The sequence below is a fragment of the Microcaecilia unicolor genome, chromosome 2, assembly GCF_901765095.1.
Source record: "Microcaecilia unicolor chromosome 2, aMicUni1.1, whole genome shotgun sequence".
NCBI classification, from domain to species: Eukaryota; Metazoa; Chordata; class Amphibia; order Gymnophiona; family Siphonopidae; genus Microcaecilia; species Microcaecilia unicolor.
In genome coordinates, this window is record NC_044032.1 from 567,737,092 (window position 1) to 567,760,153 (window position 23,062).

At 43.3% G+C, this 23,062-nt stretch overlaps 1 protein-coding gene across 1 annotated transcript in view; it reads left to right on the forward strand.

The window, feature by feature from the left end:
* Positions 1–23,062, forward strand: part of LOC115461562 (acid ceramidase-like) — a 213,712-nt gene that overhangs the window by 181,779 nt on the left and 8,871 nt on the right. Inside the window, exon 13 of the mRNA XM_030191471.1 lies at positions 21,212–21,268. Within this exon, the coding sequence (XP_030047331.1) occupies positions 21,212–21,268 (57 nt within the window). The remainder of the gene's footprint in view (positions 1–21,211; positions 21,269–23,062) is intronic.

Below are 23,062 nucleotides of genomic sequence, written 5' to 3' on the forward strand. Positions count from 1 at the left end.
AAGGACATACCACTGCATACATTACAGCTCCTGTTTTGCAATTAGAAAAATTTTTAAGAGTAAATTTTACACCAGACAATGGATTGATTAAAAACCTTATTCTCCAGTTTACTAAGCAGCGTTAGTGACTGTCCATGTGCTAATGAATCTTCCTATAGGATATTTTCAGTGTTGTAATTATTCACTGTGTAGAGTGTATGTGGTTACCAATGCTTTTATTAATCCATCATTTAGTGAAAAATGTGTTCTTGAACAATTTTCTAATTGCAAAACAGAAGGTGTAAAATAAACAAGGTTATGTTCTTGTGGTTTAGTCTATATTGGTAAGACTAAGGAAATGTAATGTTAGAATTATTACATAAGTAGATAAGTAATGCCATACTGGGAAAAGACCAAGGGTCCATCGAGCTCAGCACCCTGTCCATGACAGCGGCCAATCCAGGCCAAGGGCACCTGGCAAGCTTCCCAACGTACAAACATTCTATACATGTTATTCCCGGAATTGTGGATTTTTCCCAAGTCCATTTAGTAGTGGTTTATGGACTTGTCCTTTAGGAAACCGTCCAACCCCTTTTTAAACTCTGCTAAGCTAACCGCCTTCACCACTTTCTCCGGCAACGAATTCCAGAGTTTAATTATACATTGGGTGAAGAAAAATTTCTCCGATTTGTTTTAAATTTACTACACTGTAGTTTCATCGCATGCCCCCTAGTCCTAATATTTTTGGAAAGCGTGAACAGACGCTTCACATCCACCTGTTCCACTCCACTCATTATTTTATATACCTCTATCATGTCTTCCCTCAGCCGACTCTTCTCCAAGCTGAATAGCCCTAACCTCCTTAATCTTTCTTCATAGGGAAGTCGTCCCATCCCTGCTATCATTTTAGTTGCCCTTCGCTGCACCTTTTCCAATTCTACTATATCTTTCTTGAGATGCGGCGACCAGAATTGAACACAATACTCAAGGATCGGTCGCACTATGGAGCGATACAACGGCATTATAACATCCTCACACCTGTTTTCCATACCTTTCCTAATAATACCCAACATTCTATTCGCTTTCCTAGCCGCAGCAGCACACTGAGCAGAAGGTTTCAGTGTGTTATCGACGACGACACCCAGATCCCTTTCTTGGTCCGTAACTCCTAACGTGGAACCTTGCATGACGTAGCTATAATTCGGGTTCTTTTTTCCCACATGCATCACCTTGCACTTGCTCACATTAAACATCATCTGCCATTTAGCCGCCCAGTCTCCCAGTCTCGTAAGGTCCTCTTGTAATTTTTCACAATCCTGTCGCGATTTAACAACTTTGAATAACTTTGTGTCATCAGCAAATTTAATTACCTCGCTAGTTACTCCCATCTCTAAATCATTTATAAATATATTAAAAAGCAGCGGTCCTAGCACAGACACCTGAGGAGCCCCACTAACTACCCTTCTCCATTGTGAATACTGCCCATTTAACCCCACTCTCTGTTTCCTATCCTTCAACCAGTTTTTAATCCACAATAGGACATTTCCTCCTATCCCATGACCCTCCAATTTCCTCTGTAGCCTTTCATGAGGTATCTTGTCAAACGCCTTTTGAAAATCCAGATACACAATATCAACCGGTTCCCCTTTGTCCACATGTTTGTTTACTCCTTCAAAGAATTGAAGTAAATTGGTCAGGCAAGATTTCCCCACACAAAAGCCGTGCTAACTTGGGCTCAGTAATTCTTGTCCTCGGATGTGCTCTGTAATTTTGTTTTTAATAATAGCCTCTACCATTTTCCCCGGCACCGACGTCAGACTCACCGGTCTATAATTTCCCGGATCTCCCCTGGAGCCTTTTTTAAAAATCGGCGTTACATTGGCCACCCTCCAATCTTCCGGTACCACGCTCGATTTTAAGGATAAGTTGCATATCACTAGCAGTAGCTCCGCAAGCTCATTTTTCAATTCTATCAGTACTCTAGGATGAATGCCATCCGGTCCAGGAGATTTGCTACTCTTCAGTTTGCTGAACTGCCCCATTACGTCCTCCAGGTTTACAGTGAAGTCAGTAAGTTTCTCCGACTCGTCCGCTTGAAATACCATTTCCGACACTGGTATCCCACCCAAATCTTCCTCGGTGAAGACCGAAGCAAAGAATTCATTCAGTCTCTTCGCTACGTCTTTGTCTTCGTTGATCGCCCCTTTTACCCCTCGGTCATCCAGCGGCCCAACAGATTCTTTTGCCGGCTTCCTGCTTTTAATATACCGAAAAAATTTTTTTACTATGTTTTTTTGCCTCTATTGCTATCTTTTTTTCGTAATCCCTCTTGGCCTTCTTTATCTGCGCCTTGCATTTGCTTTGATACTCCTTATGCTGCTGCTTGTTATTTTCAGACGGTTCCTTCTTCCATTTTCTGAAGGCGTTTCTTTTAGCCCTAATAGCTTCCTTCACCTCACTTTTCAACCAGGCCGGCTGTCTTTTGGACTTCCATCTTTCTTTTCTAATTCGCGGAATATGTATGGCCTGGGCCTCCAGGATGGTATTTTTGAACAGCGTCCACGCCTGTTGTACAGTTTTTACTCTCTCAGTTGCCCCCCTGAGTTTTTTTTTTTTTACCGTTCTTCTCATTTTATCATAGTCTCCTTTTTTAAAGTTAAACGCTAACGTATTTGACTTTCTGTGCACAGTTACTTCAAGGTAGATATCAAAACTGATCATATTATGATCACTGTTATCAAGTGGTCCCAGTACCATAACGTCCCTCACCAGATCATGCGCTCCACTAAGGACCAAGTCTAGAATTTTTCCTTCTCTCGTCGGCTCCTGCACCAGCTGCTCCATAAAGCTGTCCTTGATTTAATCAAGGAATTGTACCTCTCTAGCGTGTCCCGATGTTACATTTACCCAGTCTATATTTGGATAATTGAAGTCACCCATTATTATCACATTGCCCATTTTGTTCGCGTCTCTGATTTCTTTTATCATTTCTGCGTCTACCTGCTCATCCTGGCGAGGCGGACGGTAGTACACTCCTATCACCGTTTTTTTCCCTTTTATACATGGAATTTCAGCCCACAATGATTCAAAGGTGTGATTTGTGTCCTGCTGAATTTGTAATCTATCTGAGTCAAGGCTCTCGTTAATATACAATGCTACCCCTCCACCAGTCCGGTCCACCCTATCACTACGATATACTTTGTACCCCGGTATGACAGTGTCCCACTGGTTATCCTCCTTCCACCAGGTCTCAGCAATGCCTATTATATCCAATTTTTCATTTAGTGCAATATATTCCAACTCTCCCATCTTATTTCTTAGACTCCTAGCATTTGCATATAGACATTTCAGAGTATGTTTGTTGTTCCTATTTGCATGATGCTTAGTACCTGACACTATTGATTTGCCATCTTTTGTATGATCTTTAGTTGTATTTAAGGGCACCTGGCCTACCACGGTCTGTTGTGCAACCTCACTATCCAGAAACCCTATCTTCCCTGTTTGTGAGGTATCTTTGCAAGATACCTTTTCCCGAACCATGCGCTTTTGAGCGACTGTCGGCCTTCCCCCCATAGAAGCGTTATCAAAAGGAGTATGAAAGAGAAACCATTAGTGTTATCACACTTTGGAAGGAGGTCATATCTTTGAAGACTACAGATTTTGTGTATTCTCACTATCAAGGGAATCCTGGAGAGGAGGTTCAAGGGACCCCCCCCCGCTGGGTACTTGACTTGAATCTTCCCGCCATTTGGCCACATTTTCTGTTGCACCTTCTCTCTGGAATTTCCTTCCCACTGATACCTGCACAGAATTATCCTATATTTGGTTTTTAAGTCTTCTGAAAGCCCACATATTCTCTCAAGCATTCACTGTGGACATCTGAACTCTGGGTTGTTTTCTGGCAGCTGCAGCATGCATTTTTTTTGATTATTTTGTTATTTTTATTTTTGCCATGTTTATTTCTAGCTTTGCTGTAACTCCACTTTATTGATTTATAGTTCCTTTGTATTACAGTTTTATTGTTAACCACCTTGATTGTGCCCTGAATGGCAAATACAAGTGCTTATATAAACATAAACATATGCAAAGGCGTATATAAGTGCATCAATAAACATAAACATATTTTATTTTTGTTACTATTTATTTGAAATAATTTTGTATTTATCTTAATCCAAATTTCATTTTATACCGTTGATATTGTTGTAAGGAGGTGAAATAGGGACCTTTTAATTCTTATTTTTATTATTCATTGTTTGGTTTTTAGGTTTATTCATTTTTTTATTGTTGTCTCACAGCATTCATTTTTTATGATAAAACACATTTTTTATGATCCATATGAGCTCAATTATCTCATATGTATTTTAGAGTGTCTTTCATTACTCTCATGTTAGACCAACTTATATTAGCTGATAGTGAATGCATCCTGCATTTGTAACGCACTGGGATGTCATTGAATCACGGAAGTGCAAACGCTGAATACAGCTTTTATTCATTTTCACACTGGTTCTTTTCTTTTAGGGATCACTGGCATTTTTAATGATCGCTGGTGTTTTTTTTTAATTGATATATATTACTCGTTATACATTTGTATACATAATTTGGTACCCTGGTGTTTAATACTATTTTTATCCATTCATTTGAGTAAGTGACCTTGAGGCCCCCCCCCCCCACCGGGATTTGTTTATATAATTGCAACAAGGAGAATAGTGAAAGTTATGCTGACAGAAACTGTTGTGCTAAGTTGCTATGTTATGCTGCCATCTTGTGTAGTATATCGGTAAGTGCTGCTGTTTTTTTCATTAATTTTGTGAGCATTTAAACAGCATGTAAGTTTGTATTATTATTTTCCTAGTTAGCAGCCAAGCTGGTGAGGTTTAATTTTGGAGCACCGCTTGAGTAGGTGTCCCTCTTTCACCTTTGTTTTTGTACTAACTTTTTATTTTTCTCCGTTCCTTTAAATGTTGATAATTGATTTTCTGTACTGTATATATTTATGCACGTTTCGGTCTTGATTTTAAGGATATATTTTTTTAATTAGCTTTATTATTTGAATGAACATTTGTTTTTCTTTTATTATTAGTTGTTCTGAGAGCCTTTGATGCAGTCCTTGCGTGGGCAAAACGCGGCCAGTGCTGGGCTTTTCTTGTGTTTTATCTTTTTTAGGGGATAAACCTTGGAGAAAAGAAACTGTTTGATCTGCTGTTTTTTTTCTGCCACATTGGATTTTGTGGATCGTCTGCCCTGTTGTTTCTTTGGACCATTATTGTAGTAACTGCCTGACTCCCTTGGACACTGCTATAGCATATGTCCAGTGGTTGATGCTGGCCAGTGTAGGCTTCCAGGAGTCAGATTATGATCCTTCTAGTTGAGCCTGGAGGCATTTGCTGCCCCCTTGTAGCCCCAGGCCTTGGCCTAAGGGCCTTCGCATAATGATACTATCTGGCATGGGCCCCTAAGGGGCCTTGGCAGAGGGGATACCTCCCCTACACTCCCTTTGTGTAGAATTTAAAGAAAAGTTTTTTTTTTAATTTTGGGCTCCCTTAACTTTATTCCCAGGTCAGGCAGAGGGATTGAATTACAACAGCTACTGTCTCTGCCTAAACAAGAACTTGAGAAATTCCTGGCCTTCTTGCAACATAGGGGGAGAACTGCCCAAAGTAGCGGCTAGTTTTAGAGTTGTCTTTTTATTGTGACCAGAGCCATCTTTTCTTGAGTGGCATTATTTGGGGAGGCCTCAGTTTATGGCACAAACAGTGGCCATTTTGTCAGACTGTGATTGTTTTATTGAGTCTGGGGAGAGGATCATGTTCTATTCTTTTCTGGATTGGGGATTCCCCCCCCCAAATAAATCAGGAGATTAGCCTCATGAGAGGGGGCCCCCAGAAGAGACTCACAGTTGTTCTTAGGACACAATTCTGTTAGGTACTCTTGGAGTGCCTTAGGCAGGCTTTTTCTGGTCTCCAGGTCCCTTGGGGCATCTAAGTCCTGAGTGTCCCAGGCTCTGGATGGGACCCAAGATCCTTTTGAGGAACCTTCTGATTGTAGTAAGCATGTCTGGTCCCCTGGTTGAGGGGCTGGACATCACTTCTCTGGGAGACTCCTCACTGGAGTCCAGAGAACTGTTCCTAGTCTCAGACTTTAAGAGAATGCTTTAAGAGGAGGGAGGAAATTAAGAGAGGAAAACTCCTGATATCTACAGTTATGTTGTAATATAGTATTGGCTGCATCTAATTAGGGTGCTTCTTGTTTTCCAGACTCAAATTAATCAAAATACCTTATCCGTAGGTTTATGTTTTTACTAGCTCTTAATACCCTGAATGAGCAATCAGCATACGTACTGCTTACACTAACCTGTTATGAAACTCTTTCCCTCCTGGAATGGTAAACTTGATGCACTCCCAAGATCTAACCAGGGAGAATTCAGAATTCCATTTACATCAATCATACACTTCTTAATTTTCCTTTTCAGTTCCACAGCTTCACTTTCATCCAAGTTGTTGTCTACATCAGACTAAAGGAGCACATCGTTGCTCAAATTGCAGACAACATCTCTATCACCTTCACTTCAGATAGTCTAGACACCTGGACTTCCAGCCTCAAATGGTATTGACTCTGTCCTCTTCAGATCAAGTCTCAATCCAATGCTTGTAAACTATGTTCACACCCACAACGATTTCCAGCATCAGTGAGACTTCATGCAGTCCTGATCATCAGGCAGATATATTTTTTGCATTAGGTATTTTTTACACCTCCATAACCCTGTCGGGGTCAGATGGCTCCAAAGGCCATCCAAAGAATCGTTAGGATCAGGTGATTCACAAGTGATTCTAAGAATCATCTATCAGTTTGTCTTTGAAAGGCAACTCTTCCAGTTTTCTTCCATGCAATAATTTGCTTAACTAATTTCTGGAAATTCCATATTTCCTGCTGAAACAAGTAGTTAGCAGTTCTATTAGTAGAAAAATAAAAGGGTGCGGTATTTTCAAAGAATATTCCCCCTTCTCTGAATCAGTGTGCTCACACTGTTACTCCCCTTTCATAATCTTTGTTCAAATGGCTTCAGTTTGGCTTTAGCTCTATTGTTAACATTCATAGTCTGTTATTACCATCCCTTTTCTCATATTCAGCTTCAGCTTACCACAGTGTGTACACTGGGATTGCAAGGATCAGTTGTCTGCATTCAGGAAACAGATTTGAATCCTCAGCTTAGGGGGACACCCATGATTGAGGCTGATTTATAGCCTGCTTTTTTCTGGAGAAACTAAGGTTACTTACCTGTAGCAGAGGTTCTCCATAGATGGCAGGATAAATCAGCAACACAAACCTTCTCACCTCCCTGTGCAGTTGAAATTGCCAAAGCTGGGGGGAGGGGGAGGAGCAACAACAGATAAACAGAAGAAGCCACTTGCATAAACCTAGTGAATTTTTCCAGATGTTTCTGGGCTGTGCTAGAACGGATCCAACCTGGTGCTGTCAAGGATGACATCACCTTTGTGAATTTTATGGGCAGAAAGCGATGAGGTTGTTAGGGATGACTTGAGATAACAAACTCAATATGAGAACTCAAGTCTATAAGGTAGTTCAGGCGGATTTTTATCACATCTTTTGCATAAGTTATGTTGGCTGCTTAAGTATTTCATTCAGTTCAGGTCACCATATCTAAAAAAAGATATGGCAGAATTAGAAAAGGTTCAAAGAAGAGCGACCAAAATGATAAAGGAGATGGAACTCCTCCCATAAGAGGAAAGGCCAAAGAGGTTAGGGCTCTTCAGCTGGAAAAGAGATGGCTGAGGGGGGATATGATTGAGGTCTAAAAAATCCTGAGTGGTGTAGAATGGGTAGAAGTCAATCAATTTTTCACTCTTTTAGAAAGTACAACAACCAGGGGACACTCAATGAAATAACATGAAAATACTTTTAAAATAGAGGAGGAGATATTTTTTCACTCAAAGAATAGTTAAGCTCTGGAACTCGCTGCTAGAAGATGTGGTAACAGCAGTTACCGTATCTGGGTTTAAAACAGGTTTGGACAAGCTCCTGGAGGAAATGTCCATAGTCTGCTATTCAAATGGACATGGGGGAAGCCACTACTTGCCCCAGGATTGGTAGCATGGAATGTTGCTGCTAATTGGGTTTCTGCCAGGTACTTGTGACCTAGAGTGATCACTGTTAGAAGCAGGATACTGGGCTAGATGGACCATTGGTCTGATCCAGTACGGCTATTCTTATGATTTTAGACTTGTTTAAAGTTTAGTATTATCACGGTTGGATTACTGCAATGCCCTGTACCTTGGTATAGCATCTCCGTGACTCAGGGCATTCATTGCAAGTGGTCCAAAATGCGGCAGCTCAATTGATTGCAGGTGTGTCAAAATGTTCCCATGTTACACCAGTTCTTAAAGTTATATTGGTTACCAATGACTGAACGGATCCAGTTTAAAGTGTTGACAATTATACATCAGACCCTTTACTCAGATTCTCCTTTTTATTTTCGGCAAGCATTAACAGTATATAGCCCAAAGAGGACTCTTAGATCTGATAATGCCATGCTGCTGTCTTTGGTTCCAATAGTGCAGGTACGTTATGCAGAGACTAGGATGCCCGCCTTTACTGTGGCTGGAACTCTATTATGGAATGCATTTGCAGGACATTTATGTTTCTGTCAATGTGACCCTTTGGTTAGTCCTTCTTTGTAATGGGGGCTTTGTGTATGTTTGGTTTTGTTTAATGTATTGTTTAAGATTTATTGTGTGTGTTCTTTGGAAACCACCTAGGGTTTTAGGTGGTATACAAATTTTTAAGATACTGTGCTGTTCACCTATAAGAGATGTACTCTTATAGGTAAGTAACCTTACTTGACACACTAGTCTGGACTGGTCTAGCAGGATGCAAGGAAAGAAAATTATCAGGAAAGAGTAAATGTCATCATTATCTCTGTATCCTACTGTTATTGGTTTGTATGTTGTTTTTGTCTTTTTTTTTTTTTTTTTTTTTTACTTTAACCATATAAAGGATAATTTTAAAAACATGCCAGTTATATAAAGGCAAAATATCTATGTGTATACTTTTTGATAAAATAAACTTTCAGTATAAACACCAGTTGCACACACATCTCTTTTTCTGAGTCAAGTGCAAATTTATGCAGGTGTGTGCGTATTTTATAAATATACTAGTAAAAAAGGCCCGTTTCGGTAGGCAATGAAACGGGCGCTAGCAAGGTAATCCCCCACCCTCCCTCGCTGTCTCGCTCTGTCCCCTCCGAGACCCATGCCTCCCTCCCTTCCGAGTTCCAGACCCCCCTCCCTCCCTTCCAGTTCAAGGCCCCCTCACGCCCCTCCCACCGAGTTACAGACTCCCCCTCCCTCCAATTTCAACCCCCCCCCCCGTGTTACTGACCCCTGGACCCCCCTGCCGAGACCCTCTCGACCTTCCCCCTCCACCGTCGCGTACCTGTGCTGACGGGGGACCCCAACCCCTGATAGCCGAAGTCCTCTTCGCGTCTGCACCAGCATTGCTTGCTGAATGGTCTGATCAAGTTTGTGTGCGTGCGTCTGATGTCAGACACACGCACAGAAACTTGATCAGATCAGTCAGCAAGCAACGCCGCGGCTGCGGAGAAAAGGACGTTGGGGGTTGGGGTCCCCCGTCAGCACAGGTACGCGATGGAGTTGGCTCGCGCTGCTATGTTGTGATTGGGCACTGTTGCTGCTGATGCACCCGGAAGTGGGAGACGTCATCATTTTAGGAGATGGATACAGAAGCACAAATGCCTCAAGGCTTATGTCCACGCAGGCAGCTTCAGAACGTTGGAGGTGCGTTTTATTATATAGGACATGTACGTTGTAATTTGGATTTAGCTCGCACTGTTATCAGTAGTTGAGGGCAAGTTACAGATACTGTGGGTATTTCCCAGAGGACTTACCGTTTAAGGCTAAGGCTATAGAGAATTAAGTGACTGCTCTAGATCACAAGGAGTGGCAGTAGGATTTGAATCTGGCTTCCCTGATTCTTAGCCTGTTGCTTTAATCGCTAGGCTACTCCTTATTTATTTATTATGACATTTCTACCCCACATTTTCCCAAGAAAGCTCAGGTTCAATGCAGCTTACATAACAAATTAAGAAGAAGCATTACAAGACAATTATTATTAATACAAGAATACAACCATTAAAAAAATTCTTTTCATATTAGCTGAACACAGATCTAAAGAAGTAGGCTTTAAGCAAACTTCTAAATGAGATATAATCGACTGAGTGTCTGATATACTTGGGTAATGAGTTCTAGAATTTGGTAATTTGGTAAGAAAAATTACCTGTTAAAAAAACACACCCCCTCAAAACCCCCCAGCCATTTTCTATGTATAAAACACATGGAAAATGTTTTATAAAAGTGAACCCCGTATTGTGGTACTTTGACAGCACGTGTAAATTTGTCATGCAAACAATATAACCAAAACAGTTAGTTTCCAATTTCATGGTTTTAAAAATGACATTATCCTCCATGCTGTCATTTGTATTACGTCAATTAAACAAGTGGGTAAAGCATTCAAAGCATGGTTTAGAAAATTATTTCCAAACCTGTGTATATATGTCTGGCCTGGAGGGGTGAGGCATTTCCCAAGCATTCTCTTGGTCTGGAAAGAATAAAATGAAACAAAATATAATGATAATTCTATTAAAGGCCACTATCACAGGGGTGTAGCCACAGGTGAGCTCAGGCACACCTAGCACCAACAGCAGTGTACTCCATAGGCACCCAGAAAATAAGGCTTGGAGAGCCGGCTTCCCCCCGCCTGCTGCTTTTTCATAGGTATAGCCCCCACCCCTGGTCGGCATGCTGCAAGATTTCTTCCCTCCCTTGCTTACTACTATCACTGGTAGGCTGCATTTTTTTTTATTCTACATCAAAGCTGCGCAGGACCAGGACTCTTTGCACACTGTGGCTGCTTCCTACGGGCCAGCCCTGCCTCCTCTGAAAGAGGAAGTTATATCTGAGAAGGGCCTGGCCCAAAGGAAGCAGCCGCAGCGTGCAAAGAGCCCTGGTCCTGCGTGGCTTTGTTGGAATGTGTTAGCTTTGGAAAATGTGCACAGCAGATATCCTTTTACTGTGTTCAGTGGAAAAGGAAATGTATTTCTGTTTTTATGTCTTCAGTGTTGTAGTACATTCCGAGGTACCCAGTTCAATTTTTGTCTACATATTTTTATTTCTGATTTGTGATCCCTTGTTCTGTTTTAGGTAAGGGTCTGTTGGTGTGATTATAATGGCAGATGGGGCGATTGGAGGGGGGGGGGGGGGGAGAGAACTTTATTTTGTGCCCTGGGCCCCAACATGGCTAATACCAGCCCTGATCCTGCTGTTGGTGGGTATCCCCAAGCCCCACAAGCTGAGGACCTCCTCTGAAAGCAACCAGAACTCCCTTCTACTAAGCTTGGCAGACAAGGCAGCATCCTTGAGCCACCAACAACTAAACATGCTTGGGGCACCAGCATCGGTAGCTGAAGGAGTTGCTGTTGTCTGCCAAGCTTGGTAAAAGGGAGTTCAGGCCATCTTTGGAGGAAGTCTTCAGCTGACAGAGCTTGGGGATCCTCCTCAGCTAAAGTATTTATATTTTGAATTGACAGGTGCTGGGGGAGGGGGGCAGAGAGAAAATGTTGTGGCCACCCACTTTGGGCTTTGGAGGGGGGCGCAAGAGAAAATGTTGTGGCTACCCACTTTGGGCTCAGGCCGTCTCAAAATTGGCTTTCTGGCTACGCCTCTGCACTATCAAGAATTGAAAGGATGGATTTTATAGTTTTAACTATAGGGTGCTAATGTCCCAAGGCAACAGGTATTGCCATACTTCTCTACCACTAGTAGGCAGTACACTGTATTAATAGGAAAACTAATCTTTTTCAGAGACAGGAAAGTTAGTAGAATTAGAGGTCAATAATTGAGGTTGAAGAGTGGGAGATCTAGGAGCAATGTTAGGAAATATTTTGCACAGAGAGGGTGGTGGATGCCTGCAGTGCCCTCCTGTGCGAGGTTGTGAAGACAAAACAGTGATGGAATTCAAAAATGCATGGGATAAACACGAAGAACACTATATCGAAAAGGGATAGAATCCAATTAAAGCAAAACTTAAATGACCTCCTAACTGGAGTGAGCGTTGATGATAGCTTCAGAGGTTGAGAAGGAAGTAAGACCAATGTCAGGCAGGCTTCTATAGTCTAGGTCCCATAAATAGCAAAAACAGATCAGGATCAGGGCTGGCGTGGGCTTCGATTTCAACTCCAGCAGTTGGGAAGTAGGACTGCTGCCGGGCAGACTTCTATAGTCTGTGGCTCAAAATTGGCAGGGAGAGACATAAATTAACCTTTATAACTTTGTAAGTCTATGTGCTTTGAAAATGAGCCTCAATTTATGTGTTTAATCATGAAGAAGTGAAACCTGTGCAGTGTGCCAGATTCAACTCTGGCCACCTTGTCGGGCAGATTGGATTGACTGTGCTGGTCCTTATCTACTGACATTTCCTATGTTACATAGCAATCTGTAGTACAAGACAGGAAAGGTCCTCTACGACGAAAAAGCACACAAGGTGAAAATAGAGGCTGACAAAAGACGAGTCACCACTGGAGATATGAATCCAACAGTCTTTATTGTTATACTAAAAAGAAAGACCCGACATGGTCCGTGTATCGACACATGCAAGTGTCTACTTCAGGGGTCATACAGTGAAATCTATAAATAAAAAATGGTGATGAAGCAAACATAAAAGAAATTATAAATAAACATATATAGCATCATACAATAAAAATTATATGAATTAAATTGAAAATGATAATGAATAGAAATGAAAACATACAAATAATGAATCAATAAATGCTATTGATGGATTAAAAGGATATATTTGCTCTAAACACAAGCATAATGATAAAATACAAGAATAATGAAAAAATAAAAAAATAGTAAAATTAATAATAATGCCAACACCAAAGTTAATTAAAAAAAACACCAGAAAAATAATAATTCATGAACAGTGAAACTTTAAAAGAATTTGAAAAATGTCATGGAGGATTAAGTACGTTCTGTGTTAAAATGAAAATATTATATGGAGAAAATGCTTTGAAAAATGATGATACTAAATGTACAAATATTAAAAAAATAAAAAATATTAAAAAAAAATAAAGAAATGATGAAATAATTAAAAATGAAAGTTAAAAATTGATAATTGAAAAAAGTAATAAAAAAAGTGAATGAATGAAGAGTGAAATTATAAATCGATGATCTGCCTCTGTGTAGACAAATGTCTGTAAATCAAAAACACCCATGATGTTGGGTTTAGATTAAAATCAAAATAAGACTAACAATAAAAATGAAAATGGTGTAAAAACTGGTTTTAAACTTGTACCTTAATGATGTATATTACAAAGCAACTAATATTTTGAAAAACAAACGAAATCTTAATATATGAACTGAAACTTCGTAGTGTGGACGACTACCGCGATAGACTGCTTGAGTAGGAGAGGAAATAGTAACGTGACCGTTAGCCAAAGTATAGTGAAAGTCGATTGTCTACAAACGGAATAAAAGCAAAAATGGAGTTTAAAAAAGGTAAAATTCTATTTTTCACTGCGAATGATGATTATGAATATTAATGACAAATTATATCAGCAACTCTTTCACGTGGAGTGTGAAAACACATCTATATTTCTTGAATCTTTTAAAGAAAGGGGGAAGAACAGGAATCACAAAATGGGCAAAAGAAAAAGAGAAAATAGAAAAAATAGGAAATACACACCAATTTCTTTATATTGAGAAAAGTCAATCCTCTCTTTTTTTTTAATACAATAGAGCACACTTAATTTTGTATGTAATTATCAGTGAAACTAAAGAGTGTGATATACTTATCGGCTACAACACTTGTTTGCTAAATAAGTGAATTGTGATTAACGTACAAATTATGAACAAACCGGCAGCTGCCATGTCTCTGCACTTACCCAAAACAATGTACAGGACCGCAGCCCTGCTCTTCTCCGAAGTTTTAGACCTTACCGAAATTGCTTTTATAGTCAAAGCTGTAAACATAAAAGTTGATGTAACGGCAAACTAAATAAGCAATGAAAAGCACGCCAAAAAACTTATACGGAAAATGCCGACTTGTAATGTCGGGAATGAAGGTAACTCATATTAACCATAACGGACAAATATTTGGATTGAACCGCACAATAAGGTTTAAGAATGGGAGTTTACCAAACAGACAAGCTTCTTGCAACGACTGTAGTAGCAAAAATCGCAAAAGAGGAAGTGACCGTTATTGTGACGTATTTAAAGGGGATACACTGCATATGTATGAGGAGTTGATGAATAATGAATCGTGTTGCTTCCAGTGAAGACCGGTTCTGAGATAGAAAGGTGTGTGTCAATCATGGTTTGCAAAAGGTAGAATGAATAGACAAAAAGGAATCGTCAAAAAACATGTCTGTAAAAATGAAAAATGGTTATGAATTAGTTTAATACTCGATGATGAGATAAATATTATAAGTTATTAGTTTAAATATGATAATGGAAACAATACTGAAAATTGAACTTTAGAACTAAAAATAATGATAAAAAATAAAAAGTAATGAATAAAAATACAAATGTAGAATAAAAATGAGAAATGAAATATAAATATAAAATAAAAAAATTGAAAAATGTAAGATATATTCTCCAAGGACAAGCAGGCTGCTTGTTCTCACATATGGGTGATGTCCACGGCAGCCTCAGGTCCGGAAAATCTTCCTAGCAACAAAGGTTGCTAAAGCCTTTGATGGCGCGGGTGTGCGCACTGCGCATGCGCGGCCATCTTGGCGCCTGTCATGCGAGAGACCCGCTTCAGTCTTCTTTTTTCCGCAGTCAAGAGCGGCTGTTTACGGCGTTTCTGTGCCCCAGAAAAGAAGAGCCTTCGTTTTAGTCGGCTTTTCACCGTTTTTTTCTTCTCCGTTTCGTTTCTCTTAAAAAAAAAAGTTTTCCTCTTAGTTTCTTAGTTTTTTCCCTCAAGTTTCCTTTCGTCGTCGTGTGAGGCCATTTTGGGCGCCCGTACGGGTTTTCTCCCCTTTTTTTTGTGCCCTTCCTTTGGCACCATTTCGAATTTTGATTTTGCTGCCGCTATTTTTCTGTCGATGACATCGAGGCTCGCCAGCGACTTCAAGAAGTGCATTCGGTGCAACCAGGCAATCTCAGGAACCAACCCTCACACGTGGTGTATCCAGAGCCTTGAGCCCGACCATCGCCCGGATGTATGTAAGTTGTGTCTTAGCCTTAAAAAGCGGACACAAGCGTTGAGACAAGCTCAGTGGGAATGCCTGTTTGGAGCTTTGCCCGGTACTTCGACGTCAACAGCGGTACCGAGGGCGGCGGCGGTGGTGTTGATGTCAGCACTGGAGAGTGCATCGACCTCGGGAGCGCAGGTAATGGCTGTCCAGAGACCATCACTTGCTGGCAGCAGTGAACCATCAAGTGGGTCTCCACCTGCCTCGAGGACTCCTGCGGTGCAGGCCCATGGGGACCGACCCCTTTCGGACCCGACCCCGAGGAGGCGTGTGGCTTCCACATCCTCCTTGTCGGTACAGAGGGGTACCGGTGACATGCCTCGAGCAAAGGCAAAGAAGCACCGTCATCGATCCCCTTCTCGTCCCGGTACCAAGAGCTCCGGAGCGTTGAGGGATTCAGCACCCGTGAAGTGTCGACGCCGGGAGGACCGCTCACCCTCCATACAAGAGGTGTCAATGCGCCGGTCTCCGGACAGCCCAGTACCACCTCGGCATATGCTAGCCTCGACTCCTGTACCGACGCCACAGCTTTTCTCGACAGACACTCTTGACGAGCGCCTCCATGCCATTCTTCCAGGGATCCTGGAAAGGCTGCTGCGACTGTCTGTTCCGGTACCGGAGCTGCTTGCGCCGACGGTACCGTCGATAGATGCAGTGGCTGGCTCCCCGCCTGTGGTGAGGCCCTCGACGTCGGTGCTGCCTGCGGCAACAGCTGCCCCGAGTTGACTCTGTCGACGTTGATGGAGGCAGCTTCATTGCCGCCGGCACGGGAGTCAACCTCTCGGCATCGCCATCGAGAACATAGGTCCTCGGCGTCAAGATGGACTCGGCTTCGGACTGCAGCGAGTGATGTCACCAGCTACCGCCCCATCGTCTCCATTCCTCTACTAATTGATGGAAAACAGGGTGACCTCTCAAATCAACGACTACATACAAAATTTCTCCATTCTACATGAGTCACAATCGGGCTTCCGTCTAGCCCACAGCACAGAAACTGTCCTACTCACCCTAATATCCAAATTCAGACAAGAAATTGCATTTGGAAACAGTATCCTCCTTCTACAATTCGACTTATCCGGTGCATTTGACATGGTAGATCACAACATACTAACCAAACTATTGGACAAACTTGGAATCGGCGGTAACATTATTAACAGGATAAAAGGATTCATCACCTCAAGATCCTATCAAATTAAATCACCCACTGATATCTCATCCCCTTGGTCACCTATCTGCGGAGTACCTCAAGGATCCCCTTTATCACTGATACTCTTCAATCTAATGATGATCCCACTAGCCAAAGCCCTATTCAGACATGGTCTAAACCCTTTCATTTATGCTGATGATGTTACTATATTCATTCCCTTTAAATCAAACTTAACAGAAATCTCTGATAGACTATCCATGGGCATGAACATCTTAACCTCCTGGGCCAACGCCTTTAGGATGAAATTGAACAAAGAAAAAACACAGTGCCTAATCCTTTCATCTCAGCACTCCACAATTCCCCCATCTAATCTCACCATCTCCGGCAATACAATCCCCATTTCTGAAAACCTGAAAATCCTTGGAGTGACACTAGACAGCCACCTCTCCCTCGACAATCATGCCACATCCACCACAAAGAAAATGTTCACAATGATGTGGATACTGAAACGCGTAAAACCATATCTACCCCAGAAAACATTCCAGAATTTAGTGCAATCCACGGTACTTACCCATGCTGATTACTGCAACAGTATTTTCTTAGGCTGCAAAGTCTATATCCTAAAAAAACTTCAGATCGCCCAAAATACAACAGCAAGACTCATCTTTGGCAGATCACGTTTTGAGAGTGCAACTCCTCTCCGTGCAAGACTGCACTGGCTCCCAATCAAAGAATGTATCAATTTCAAAGCCCAGACTTTAATCCACAAAATAATACACGGAGAATCTCCGAACTATATGATAAAACTGGTCGACCTTCCAGCAAGAAACATGTCTGTATCCTCACGAAAGTACCTCAACCTGCACTACCCCAGCTGTAAAGGTCTCAAGTACAAAACTTATTATGGATCCAATTTCTCCTTCCGGGACAGCCGTTTATGGAACGATCTCCCTAGACCTATCCGAGCAATCCATGACCACCTACCATTCAGAAAAAACCCATCTATTCAAACAAGCCTACCCAAAAGACCCAGATTAATCTCATGAACCCATCTACCTTACATATACTGAAGAGAAAACGACATTGACCCAGAATCTATCTCCCACCTTACCCTCCTCTCTCTATCACCTGTCTCTACAGGTGGAGGAGTGGCCTAGTGGTTAGGGTGGTGGACATTGGTCCTGGGGAACTGAGTTCAATTCCCACTTCAGGTACAGGCAGCTCCTTGTGACTCTGGGCAAGTCACTTAACCCTCTATTGCCCCATATAAGCCGCATTGAGCCTGCCATGAGTGGGAAAGCGCGGGGTACAAATGTAACAAAAATAAATAAAAATACCTACATACCCATCCTATTACTACCCATCCATCCTTCTATTATGTTATACTTAATTTCCTACTTTACATAACAAAATTCTGTGTTACCTATTACTATGTAAGCCGCATTGAGCCTGCTTTTAGTGGGAAAGTGCGGGACACAAATATAATAAATAAATAAACTCCTGTCTGATACCGAAGGAGAGGCCTCGTGGGAGGCAGAGGAAGACCCAAGATATTTCTCTTCTGAGGAGTCTCATGGCCTTCCCTCTGATCCTACTCCTTCCCCAGAGAGAAAACTTTCTCCCTCGGAGAGTTTGTCTTTCTCGTCCTTTGACCGGGAAATGTCTATGGCCATTCCCTTCCCAGTGGTAACTGAGGATGAGCCCAGGGCTGAGATGTTCGAGGTCCTGGACTATCCTTCGCCACCTAAGGAGTCATCCACTGTTCCTCTACATAATGTCCTTAAGCAGACACTGTTGAGGAACTGGATGAAACCACTATCTAACCCCACCATTCCTAAGAAGATTGAGTCCCCAGTATAGGATTCACGGGGGACCCGGAGTTTGAAGACCCAGTTGCCTCATGACTCGGGGGTTGTGGATTCTGCTCTCAAGAGAGCCAATAGTACGAGAGATTTCGCCTCGGGACGGGAGACTCAGACTTTGGACTCTTTTGGGAGGAAGGCCTACCAGTCAGCTATGCTCATCTCCAAAATCCAGTCCTACCAGCGCTACACAAGCATTCACTTGTGAAACAATGTGAACCAACTGGCGGACCTGGTCGATCAGCTCCCTTTGGAGCAGGCCAGGCCTTTTCAGGAGGTGGTCAGGCAGCTGAAGGCATGTCGTAAATTCCTGTCCAGGGGTACTTAAGATTCTTTTGATGTGGCATCCAGAGCCGCTGCTCAGGGTATAGTGATGCGCACTCATGGCTGCGTGCCTCTGACCTAGATAATTGAGTCCAGCAGCGGCTTGCGGATGTTCCTTGCCGGGGGGATAATATTTTTGGCGAGAAAGTCGAACAGGTGGTGTAGAGCAGCTCCACCAGCAGGAAACCGCATTCGACAAACTCCCCCACCGGGCGCCTTCAGCATCTACCTCATCAGGTAGACATTTTTTATGGGGGAAGGAGGAATGCTCCCTATGCTTACTCTAAGCGTAGGTACAATCCACCTTCCCACCAGCCTGCTCAAGCTCAACCCTAGCGCGCTCGTTCACGTCAACAGCGTGCGCCTCGACAGGGTCTCTCAACAGGGCAGTTGTCCGCAAGATCTTCTGAGCGTGGGGCACCCCCTCGGTGGATCTTTTTGCCACTCAGATCAGTCACAAGGTCCCTCAGTTCTGTTCCAGACTTCAGGTCTACGACAGGCTAGCCTCGGATGCTTTTCTCCTACATTGGGGGTCAGGCCTTCTGCATGCGTATCCTCCCATACCTCTGGTGGGGAAGTCTTTGCTGAAACTACAGCAAGACCGCGGAACCATGATTCTGATTGCACCCTTTTGGCCGCGTCAGATTTGGTTCCCTCTTCTTCTGGAGTTGTCCTCCGAAGAACCGTGGAGATTGGAGTGTTTTCCAACCCTCATCACTCAGAACGAGGAGGCGCTTCTGCATCCCAACCTCCAGTCTCTGGCTCTCACGGCCTGGATGTTGAGGGCGTAGATTTCGCCTCCATGGGTCTTTCTGAGGGTGTCTCCCGAGTCTTGCTTGCTTCCAGGAAAGATTCCACGAAGAGGTGTTACTATTTTAAATGGAGGAGGTTTGCCATCTGGTGTGATAGCAAGGACCTAGATCCTCGCTCTTGTCCTACACAGACCCTGCTTGAATACCTTCTGCACTTCTCAGAGTCTGGTCTCCAGATCAACGCTGTGAGGGTTCATCTTAGTGCTTATCATTATCGTGTGGAGGGTAAGCCTATCTGTGGACAGCCTTTAGTTGTTTGATTCATGAGAGGTTTGCTTTTGTCAAAACCCCTTGTCAAACCTCCTACCGTGTCATGGGATCTCAACGTCGTCCTCACCCAGCTGATGAAACCCTTTTGAGCCACTGGATTCCTGCCATCTGAAGTATTTGACCTGGAAGGTCATTTTCTTGGTGGCTGTTACTTCAGCTCGTAGAGTCAGTGAGCTTCAAGCCTTGGTAGCCCGTGCTCCCTATACTAAATTTCTTAATAACAGAGTAGTCCTCCGCAGTCCGCACTCACCCTACGTTCTTGCCGAAGGTGGTGTCGGAGTACCATCTGAACTAGTCAATTGTCTTGCCAACGTTCTTTCCCCATCCTCATACCTGCCGTGCTGAACGTCAGTTGCATACATTGGACTGCAAGACAGCATTGGCCTTCGATGTGGAGCAGACAAGCCCCTTCAGACAGTCCGCCAAATGTTTGTTTCTTTTGATCCCAACAGAAGGGGAGTGGCTGTCGGGAAACGCACCATTTCCAATTGGCTAGCAGATTGCATTTCCTTCACTTACGCCCAAGCTGGGTTGACTCTTGAGGGTCATGTCACGGCTCATAGTGTTATAGCCAAGGCAGCGTCAGTGGCCCACTTGACGTCAGCCACCATTTCACATTTCATTACTGCCTTCAGCAGGATAGCTGACGCAACAGTCTGTTTGGGCAGTCGGTGCTGCAGAATCTGTTTGGGGTTTAGAATCCAACTCCACCTCCCTAGGCCCATTTTTATTCTGTTCCAGGCTGCACTCTCAGTTAGATGTTTCTTCGTAGGTCAATTTTTTGTTATGTCCTCGCCGTTGCGAGGCCCAATTGACCCTGTTCGTTGTTTTGAGTGAGCCTGGGGGCTAGGGATACCCATATGTGAGAACAAGCAGCCTGCTTGTCCTCGGAGAAAGCGAAGTTACTTACCTGTAGCAGGTATTCTCTGAGGACAGCCAGCTGATTGTTCTCACCAACCCGCCCGCCTCCCCTTTGGAGTTGTTCTTTTCTTTGTTTTTGCTTCATAAGTTGACTGAAGAGGGTCTCACGGGCGGGAAGATGGCCGTGCATGCGCGGTGCCTCGAAGGCTTTAGCAACCTTCGTTGCTAGGATGATTTTCCGGACCTGGGGCTGCTGTAGACGTCACCCATATGTGAGAACAATCAGCCTGCTACAGGTAAGTAACTTCACTTTACAAACTGCTTCTCCCAGTAAAATGCATGGGTCATTTCATGTTGGCTTTATTACTTTGGAATCGCCAATCTAATCTGGCTGCTTCTTTTGAACTAAATTTACCCCCATACCAAATATAGTCGTGTTCAGAGAGTTATTTTGCCCCTAGACAGTCATTCTCAACCCCTTATGCATAATTTCTTTCAATTTGTTGGCATGGAAAGAATAATAAAACAGGCAATAAAAATACAAAAGCATACAAGTGTAACAAACTGGTGTAGTGTTCTATTATGCTGAAACATTTGTACAAATAGCTGCTGTAGCTTGCTTTGCAGATTTGGTGTTTACTGTGAATTTTGATATTTTTTCTCTTAGAATATATCATTACCAACATTATATGATGTTCTGTCAACAAAACCTGTCCTCAACAAGGTATGTGATTCACTTCCAGGCTTCTAGATGTATCTCATGTATAAATTGGGTTCAATATAGGATAGTTTGTGTTTGTAAAGCTGGCATTTTGATCTCTGTGACTTTCTTGTCAGTACTTGATGATGTCATGTTGAGACAGAGCAGGCTTCTAGTAAATATATGGTAACTTAGGCTGTGAAGAAGGGAAAGGAGTTTTCTGAGGAGGGAAATAAGGATGGGTGTTTCCTTGGCTGAGGGAGAGAGCTGTGTGATGTCTGTCAGAATGAGCAGATGACAGAGAGGTGAAGGATTGTGAGAGTTCTGTGATCTCAATGTGAAGAGGTCAGAAGTGACAGAGGTGTGAAGTTTTGCGGGAGTTGTGAGAGGCTGTCAGTGGACAGAGCTGACAGCCAGATGATCAGAAGCGCTGTGCTGTTCAAAACAGCGCTCTAAAAATAGCACCAGAACAGCACGTGGCTATGCCACCTCTATGATTTAGAGCTAATAACATGCACATATAGGCACGCTATTAGTTCTGATCATAGGGGAAAAGTGGGTGAGGATTGTGCCTGAGCATGTGATCGGGCACAGTCCTCCTGCACTAGTTTGACAGGTCCAGGCTGTCAAAAGCCCGGACCTGTCAAATGAGATGGAGGTCCATGGGACCCCCAGACCTCTGCCAGCCGCCACCTCAATCCCCTCCCCCCTCCCAAACAGTGACATGGGAAGTGTGACCCCCCCCCCCCAAGATAGACTGCCACCCCAACTCCCATCCTCCCCTGGTAGTCTAGTGGAGCCCTTCCCCTGTATCTCTACTACTACTACTACTATTTAGCATTTCTATAGCGCTACAAGGCGTACGTAGCGCTACACAAACATAGAAGAAAGACAGTCCCTGCTCAAGGAGGGAGTGCCTTCAAAATGGCGGCACCCTGCCCAGTGCATCCCAGAATGCACTGGGCAGAGTGCTGCCATTTTGAAGGCAGCGCTGGATGTGGGAGGGAGTGTGCTACTCCCTCCTCCATTGGAGAGTTATGTGGGCAGGGCTCCACTAAACTGGACCTCCAGCCCCCCCAGGCCCTCGTGTCGGGGGATTGGAGGTCTGCTGGACTTCTTGCCCCCCTGTGTCACTGTCCTGGGGGGGCTGTTGTGGCTTGGGGGGCACTAGGCCATCAGGGCCTTGATTTCCTTTTTTTTTTTTGGGGGGGTTGTAGGGCCTGCAAGCATGTAAACGGGGATCCCCATTCTTTTGGTGTAGGGTTTGCTGTGGGAGCAGCGCAAATGTTTGGCGCGCTGCCCACTGAGCATTAGGAAATAAGTAATGCCCTGTTTAGCATGTATTTGCAAGCTCATTGCATTCAGAGCTGGTGAGCACATTGTTACACACACTCGCCAGCTCTGGTCATCGGGTGGGAGCAAATGCGGGAGCTAGTACGGTGCTGTTGTGCCTGTGTTTGCTTCTGATCATCGGAGCAATTAGTGATGAGGGAGAGCTGTGAGAAACTTAAAGCTGAATTCACTAAGGTTTTGTAGTAATTCCTGAGGGGAATCTACCCTTTAATATCCTTTCTTCTTGGGTGGATGCATCAGGGTGCTAGAGAGATATATAAAAAAAGAGGGGAGGATGATAGAGCTGGTCCCAGTGGAGGGCATTTGTTAGGCAAGCCCACCCTGAATACAGGAAACACTCCAAAAGGGTTGTGAAATAGAAACCTGCTGGCATTTTCTAAAATTGGGCTCCTAAAGTGGGATAGTGAGAGGAGTGAAGTGTAGTTATGCTAAGAAGTGTTTGGATTAGGAAAGAGCAAACCCAGA